This window comes from Helobdella robusta (assembly GCF_000326865.2).
Source record: "Helobdella robusta unplaced genomic scaffold HELROscaffold_29, whole genome shotgun sequence".
NCBI lineage: Eukaryota > Metazoa > Annelida > Clitellata > Rhynchobdellida > Glossiphoniidae > Helobdella > Helobdella robusta.
This window is the reverse complement of record NW_008704475.1, coordinates 2,061,878-2,070,454: the sequence shown is the minus strand read 5'-3', so window position 1 is coordinate 2,070,454 and position 8,577 is coordinate 2,061,878. Positions and strand designations below refer to the sequence as shown.

Genomic DNA, 8,577 nt, shown 5'->3' with positions numbered 1-8,577 from the left:
TAAAGAAAGTCATTAATGCAAAATGGGCATATATCTTCAATGATGTTTGTATTAAAGAAAACCTCGTTCCGAAATATATATATATATATATATAAGGGTGTCCCAAAAATATGAAGTTTTAAAATATTGATGTCTCACTCCATTAAATATGTCTGTATGGTAACAGTAATTTACTTGCCAAATTTTAACCCATTTGGACAATGTTTAGAGGTCCCCCAAGGGGTCGAAAGTTTCCGATTTTGGTGTTTGATCGTTTGCTACCAACTTTTGATACAGTGTTATATGATATGATTATAAATGCTTTATGATTTGTTTATACAAAAGAAACAAAATATATAATTGTGAAAAAATATATAAATCTGCAATGCCTTTTATTTTTTAATTTCAAAAATTAGGTCAAAAATGATTGAAAAACAAGATTTTATTGAATTTCAGTTCGCTTGAATATTAATTAATGCAAATAATTCAAATTTTGGCTAGCAGTTCACGATTATATTCTGCAAAGTTTTTCCTATGCTGCTCAACTACTTAAAGCAAAAATTGTTTCTGCTCTGAGTCTTTGGTGATTGTTTCATTGAAATGTTGTACCAACGCTACTCCCCTTTCTGCAGAGTCATTGATGCAAACCAGATTCCTTACAAACACTGCTGCAACTTGGAAAGAAGGAGTATCTGACCAGTTTTCAACAGGTACATCAAAAAAACTGGCATCAAGATTGGATGTTTCAAAAAATGTTTTAGACGCACGCAAATTGTCAAAACTTTGTGATAGCGTTTTCATCAGATGTGGGCCTCGATCTGCTTGTATTGTGCGGACAAGATCAGTCTTTTCTTTGTCAGACAGGAGAGATGAAAAAAGAGCAAGAGTTGCCAATCCTGGACTCATGTACCAAGAATGACGCAGCATCATTTTTAATTCAGTCGAACCAAGAACTGCATCGTCGTAGTTATGCAAACGCTGTATCAACAAAATATCATTCACAGGTGCATCAGCAGTGAGCCTGCATGAAAACCATGACTGAAGATAAACACAAATGATAAACCGATTCAAACGTTGAATACCTTGTAATTCTCGAGCTGTTAAGTTAAAAATGGTCTTATTTACAGTGAATAATAGTTCAATTTTTAATGCGTAGATGGCTTTTGCCATCCATCGTGCCCTGTGCAGTGCACCAGGTTTGCGAATGGCTACATCAATCTGCAGTCCAACTATTTGTGCAGCAAGAAGTAGAAACTCTAAATAGTCATCTCGTGAATGTCTGACCTCAAGTTGACATTTGATGAATGCTTTAATTGCATCTGGAACAATTATCAAAGGGGTTGATCTGGCTTCTGGTGTGTAATTCATTTCTGTCCATTTTTCACGAAACCTTTTGAAGAATATAATTTCTGGTCCGGTGGATGGTCCAAGACAAACATTATATACATCGGCAAGCAACACTTCAAACTTAAGATGACGGCAAGCCATCCATAATAAATTATGTCCCATGGCTTTTTCTAGAAGAGTGCAAGCTCCATTGAGTTTTCCAGTATTGAAAGCTGTCGTGTCAAAGCACATGCCAATAACCATTGATTCACACTTTCAGGATTTTATATGTTCATGAACTGCATCAGCAGCTGCTCGTTTTTATCCAGATGCTAACTTTGGAACTCCAAGAAGTTTTGTAGTGTCATCAACAAGTGATGAGAGCAGGACAGGTAACCGATCTACGTTGACCACACCAGTAACATAGCGAGTTGATTGGTTTAAAATATACATTTTTTGCATTCTCTAATAAAGATTATCATTCTACAGGTAATTGTTAATAATATTTTAAACTCTAATTAATGTCAACAGTGAGATAATTAAACTAGTTTGCATTTCTAGCTTTATTTCACTCATTTTGTGCATATTGTTTAAGATTATTGATATGGATTTTGAATTAACTCGATAGTAAAATTTTAAAAGCCCTTGGGGGACCTCTCAAACTTGTTCAAATGAGCTGTAACTTTACCAATTTAATTATTGTACCCAAGAGACACTTTTAAAAAAAATTTCCGTGCATTTCTGGGACACCTTATTTATATATATATATATATATATATATATATATATATCAAATCAAATATTGTATTTATATAGCGCCAATTATAATTGCTTCTCATCAGCGCTCTCCTCGTATGAAGCATGTTGAAAGCGAAGCCACCATCGGTGGAGATCACTAGGTGTTACCAAATGATTCTTTGTTTAACACGCAGCCAATGAAACTCCTTTAGAATTGGTGATGCATGATCAAATTTTAATTTGCGGTATTATCAGCAGCCTGATTCTGAACCATCTGAAGTTTAGACAACAGTTTATCAGCTATACCATATAGAAGACTGTTACAATAATCCAATCTAGAGTTGACGAACTACTCTCAAACCAACCTCCCAGCTATGGTAGTCCTACAGATTTTATGAGCCCATCCACACTCCATTCCATTAGCCTATATCCTGTTACTGAACAAGAAATATTAGCTACTGTTAATATCTTGAAAAACAAAAAGAGCTATGCAGACGATGGACTCAACATGTTCCTCATCAAAAACATAATTTTCCCTATCATATCACCCCTTAATCATATCTTAAACTTATGACTAAGCACTGGAATCTTTCCTGACTCATTTAAAATATCCAAAATCATACCAGTATTCAAGAAAGGAAACAAAGATGACATTAACAACTACAGACCCATCTCCATTCTTTCCCCGCTGTCAAAAATTCTTGAAAAACTTTTCTTTAAAAGACTCTCCAATTTCTTCTGCTCCAACAATACTATCTGCAACAACCAATACGGATTCAGACCCAACCACTCAACTGAGCTTGCTATTCTTGACTTCACTCAGCATATACTAAATGAAATGAACAACAAAAATCTTTCTATTGGCATTTTCCTGGACTTATCCAAAGCCTTCGATGTCATCGATCACAAAATACTCCTATCCAAACTACATCATTACGGAGTAAGAGGCACAGCTCACAACTGGATGAGACGCTATCTTTCATCACGGACACAATATGTTTCCATGGACAACATCAATTCAAAGCACGCTCCTATTCATCACGGCGTACCACAAGGATCCATACTAGGACCCCTTCTATTTTCTATCTACATAAATGACCTCTGCAACGTTTCGCCCTCAACCAAATGCGTACTGTTCGCAGACGACACCAACCTTCTTTTCACTTCCAACAACCTACCAGATTGCTCTGAACTTATCAATCTTGAACTCCAAAAGTACTCTAACTGGGTATCCAATAACAAACTAATCATAAATTATTCGAAATGTGCATACATTATTTTTGGCCCAAAAACACTCACCAACCAAGCTCCTAACCTAAACCTATTAATTAATGGCGTTCCTATAAACCGCACCCTATTAACCAAATTTCTTGGAATCACCATCACAGAAAATCTTTCATGGAATTCTTACCTACAAACTACCTCAGACAAAATCAACAAACTCATAGGCATCTTCTACAAAATCAAATATAAACTCTCTTTCTGCTCTACACACGCTTTATTATACATTCATCTACCCTTATCTAACCTACTGCATCACACTATGGGGAAATAGTCCAAAAAGCCACCTGAATAACTTAATACTCTCTCAAAAAAGATCAATACGTTTAATTTTTAACCTCAAACCCGATTCTCATACTAAACCCTTCTTCCTAGCAAAAAAAATTTTACCACTTAACTACATCTGTCTTTACTACTCTGCTTTATTCGTTTTTAAATTTATCAACAATCTTCTCCCACCTCACTTTATCAACTTCTACACATTAAGTAACTCCGTCCAATCTACAACCACTAGACACACCCCTCTCTTCTATATCTACAAAACTCGCCTCAAATTAATCCAGACAAGCATAAAAATAATAGGTCCTAAAATTTGGACAGAACTTGTACCTCCTCATCTAAGAGCCATCATAAACCTACAACATTTCAAGTCAAAATTCCGTGCTTTTTAACTGACACTTGATCTCGACTCCACCACCTAATACTATATTAAGAATACGTTAGAACAAATGATGCAGATGAATGGTCTTTATGAATAGTTAAACATTTATGTGTTTATATATGTACTGAGCGAACATTTACATAGTTATATGTCTATATATGTATGACACGAACATTTACTTATTTATCTTCAATTATCTTTTTGCTTCAGTTATTTTCCTTATTTTATTTCATTGACTATTCATATATCTACCTGCGATGGCCACCACAAGACATACAGTCTTATTCAGTCTCCGCATATTCAACTTCATAACTTTTATTCACTTATTTGATATGTTGTTGATTATGAATAAAACTTTGAAAATGAAAAATGAAATATATATATATATATATATATATATATATATATAGGATTAAATCTGTCAGAAATGCAATTAATGATAAAAATCACAGCATGTTCGGCGTTAGTTAACTACGTTTTTAATTTTTTCGATTTTTCTAACGATCGAAAATTAATGTCAAAACCAAAACTTTTATTTATTTTATGCCTAATTGAACAATGAAGCATTTTTCGGTATTCCTAAACCGTCGTCGGTGTTCGATTTGATACGTTGTGTGTGTGGCCAAATGCTCAGGTATAGTGGCCCGTCAAAATAGCGTATAACAAAATGGCGTATAAGAGCGCAAAAATTTCACGACAAAATGGCGCACGATAAAATAGCAAACGACAAAATTTCACAAAATCACCACTAATTCAATGTCATTTTTATAATTGAAATTGTAAAATTTAAATGCGCTGACACGAAATCATTGGAATAATTGTTGTAAAAAAAGAAGTTTAATAATAATAATAATAACAATAATAATAATATTCTAATCACATTTAATAAAATTTATATTAATGAAAATTTGTTGTCTTATTTTATTAATAAATTATACAAATATATACCTTAATAGTTTTAATTAATCAATTAATTTGTTTAAGAATAGGCTCTGAAGATCTAAAAATGGCGCTTAATCGCCATTAACCAAGTGCTTAATTTTTTTTCTTAAGAATTTTCACAAAATAATTTAAAATACTTAGAGAGCTATTCCAATTACATATATATACATATAATTATATAATTATCGTAATATAATTATATATATATATATATATATATATATATATAATAAATATGCTGGTAAAAGACCAAATTCTTGACAGTATGTAATAAATTCCACCGATTTATTAGCGTTTATCAACTTATATTCAAATTTATATAAAAATTTGAATTATAAGTTGATAAACACTAATAAATCGGTGAAATGTATTGCATAATAATATATATATTTTAGTTAAACATGCTTGGTATATAATTAAAAATTCTGAAAAGCTCCAACCTCGCCTCCAGTGAACGAACATTTCGCAAAAGACAGCCCCTCATCATGAGAAGGGCTGAGTTTTCCGAAGTACTTATCAGCCAATGAGACCAAGTGCTCGTGCTCAACACCTGCAATCAATTGAAAGATGTTACTAATTCATCCAATCACATAAAGTAAATTGAAATTTCGTTAGAATATTCAATGAATGAACGGAAAATTATTGAAAAAAAAGAATTTAAATTAATTTGTAAATAGATACACTTTCACAAATATTTTCATCATTCTGCAGCAAAATCAGGTTGATCATTTAATCAACCATCACAGCTAAGCCAATCAGCAACTCATCCTTTCACCCTGCCAGGCATCCTTCCACTCATCCAAGCATCAAATCATCATTTCATTTACCCATTTATCCATCTACCACCACACATCTATTCATCCTGCCAACCATCAATTCACTCGTTCATCCATCTAACAATCCATCCATTTAGCCATCCTTCCGTCAAACCATCCCCTCTTCATTCATCTAACCATCCACCCATCCATCTAACCCTCCATCCATCCATCCATCCATTGAAGCAGCCAACCAACCTCCGGCGGCAGCTAGCACCATCCTTGAACCTTTGTAGTGCGTCGATATGTAGTTCAATAGATCTTCTCGGTTTATGGTCCTGTTTAAAATAAACAGCATATTCAGTAAAATATTTGGCCAGGACACAAACAACGAACTCCAGACAGTTGGAAATATGAAAGTTCGCTCTAAAATATTACATCCCCTTTGAATAGAAACATGCAAACTGCCAAATAGGGCAACCAGTAAGTGTGCAACAGCAAATCAGAGGGACTTCACTATACTTCAAACATTAATTTAAACTTTATTTATGCATTTCATTAAAATAAACTAAAAAATCTCAAACTACACATCTAAAAAAGTAATATCAGTACTACAAAAACAAAGAATAGCATTAAGCCATCAAGAAATATAAGAGATAGGCAGAAACAACGATGATGCACAGGGTTCAGACAACTCAGGATGCGATTTCAACTGGTACAATGTATTATATTAGCATAGCCCAGAGTTTATCAAACAATCAAAAATCGACGAAAAATTTATTAGAAGCGAAGTTATGAAAATAAAATTTCTCTATTTGAATATAAAATTAAATTAAAAGTTCATAACTAGTTTGTATTTCTTAACTATTCAAACGAAAATCTATAATTCCATAACAGATGCTTGAATTAATTGCATCATTTGCTATGTGTTCCGCATTTAATCCAAGTAATGTTATCAACAACAAACCAATTGACGGTTTTCAACGAAGAATGCATAAAAACAATGACCCATTTCATCAAACTTGAACACGAAGTTAATCGAAAAACAATTTAAATTTTCATTAATTAAGCGGTTGTTGCACCTTAGTGAAATAACGCGTTGTGCAGAGACGTGATATGCACATGATACAACAATCAGTGAAGTAAGGTTGTAGAGCAGATACATACTTGATATTTTCAACAGGCCCTAGTATCGTCCTACCGAGTGGCGAGTTCTTGAATGCTGTGGCGTGAAGATGATCAAAGACAACCTCCTGCAAGTTCGTCTCCACCTCCTGTTAAAAGGTTAAAGGTTTCTCTCTCTCTTTTGCGTTTGCTTCAGAGGTTTCAACGACAAACACACACAGCGTATATGAATACGCGTGCAAACCACGCATCATACACATTGCATATGATAGGCGGGGATCTCTTTGTATTCGAACCCAGTCATTACAATAGCAAGACCAAGCGCTTTTAACCATTGAGCCATCACGCCGCCATCACGTTAACATGCAAGGCATTTCTTACAGACACAACCAATCAAAATAATTCAATTTTACTGCATTCAAAAATACGAATAAAAGTTTTGAAGAAACAAAGATGATATATTAGCAGGTTTCCTCAAAAGAGGAGTTATGTTTGGTACCTCCACCAACGTAATGACTATCAGCTTTCAAAGTCATTGCAAAACCATATTTCATACCGCTTCATGAACAGCCGGGGAGTAGTTTAAAATAATTCCAAAGCACATTAGAAATAACTACTCTAAGAATGAAGAAGTAGAAATACATTTGTTAAATATTCAAGCACGGTTTTAATTGATACATGAAAATATGAAATTTGTGGATTACTCTTATGACCGGACAACCTAACAACCTGAAAACATAGCAACATTACCATCACACCTCACTACCATATCACTCCAACCAAAAACCAACCACACCACATCGACTGCCAACCCACCTGCATTTCCCTCAATATCACTCCTCGTTCCCTCTCGATTTCTGGTTCTCTCAACAAACTGTTCTGGTTGATGTCAGCCAAGATCTCCACAGCTGGTAGCCGTTTTTTTTATTTTTAACGAATCATTTATGTTATCAACAAGCCACTGTTGTAAAGCTCTTTTCGGCATTCAGTATTTATTACAACAGAGAATATTTCAAATTGATGATAGCAGAATCAATTTTCATCGATAAACGTAAACCAGCAATAAATACTACTAAATAATACCAATATTTTTCCAACAAAGAAACACATGATTAACATAAGTTCTAATTAAGTTACAATTTAAGTCGCTGTGAAAACAAAGACAAAAAGACGGAACAGAACTATATAACTACGCTGATGATGGCAGTTGATGCCGAAAAGAGCTTTTCTGTAGTAATAACGTTATTAATAATGTTTTGTCAAAAATGTCAAATATTAAAAGTTTTTTATTTAACCTTAATAAACTTCATCAAGATGATAAAAGTCTCGTTAGAAAAATTGAGAAACTCAACTACAAGTTGAATAATGCCAAAAACGCAGTGATCTTTATGAATAATTATATGTTAGATTGTTAATTATATATATATATATATTTTTACAATATTCTATAAATCCTACCGAATGTTTGGCGTTAATATGTTTGTAGTTCGTTTTTTCGATTTTTCTCACTAAAGTTTTTTGGTGAACGTTTAGTTTATTAAAATTCAAAATAAACTTATTTTTCGAATTCATGCTGCAAATAAGGCCATATTTCGATTCCGTATGAATCATCGTCAGTGCTCCTTGTTGTATATATAGGGAAATATTGACTTTGTCAAGATTAACTTTGACGTTGTAAAAATTAACTTTGGTGTTATAAAATTGAACTTTGATGCGAATTAGGTGTCAGGTTTTTTTTTTTTTTTTTTTTTTTTTGATGACAAAAAAATG

At 33.4% G+C, this 8,577-nt stretch overlaps 1 protein-coding gene across 1 annotated transcript in view; it reads right to left on the bottom strand.

Annotated features, from left to right (window-relative positions):
- Positions 1 to 8,577, bottom strand: part of HELRODRAFT_185681 (hypothetical protein) — a 30,257-nt gene that overhangs the window by 10,390 nt on the left and 11,290 nt on the right. The window contains exons 5-8 of the mRNA XM_009020884.1: positions 7,624 to 7,715; positions 6,850 to 6,956; positions 5,941 to 6,020; positions 5,368 to 5,477 (exon numbers count right to left, since the gene is read on the bottom strand). Coding sequence (XP_009019132.1) covers positions 5,368 to 5,477; positions 5,941 to 6,020; positions 6,850 to 6,956; positions 7,624 to 7,715 — 389 coding nt within the window. The remainder of the gene's footprint in view (positions 1 to 5,367; positions 5,478 to 5,940; positions 6,021 to 6,849; positions 6,957 to 7,623; positions 7,716 to 8,577) is intronic.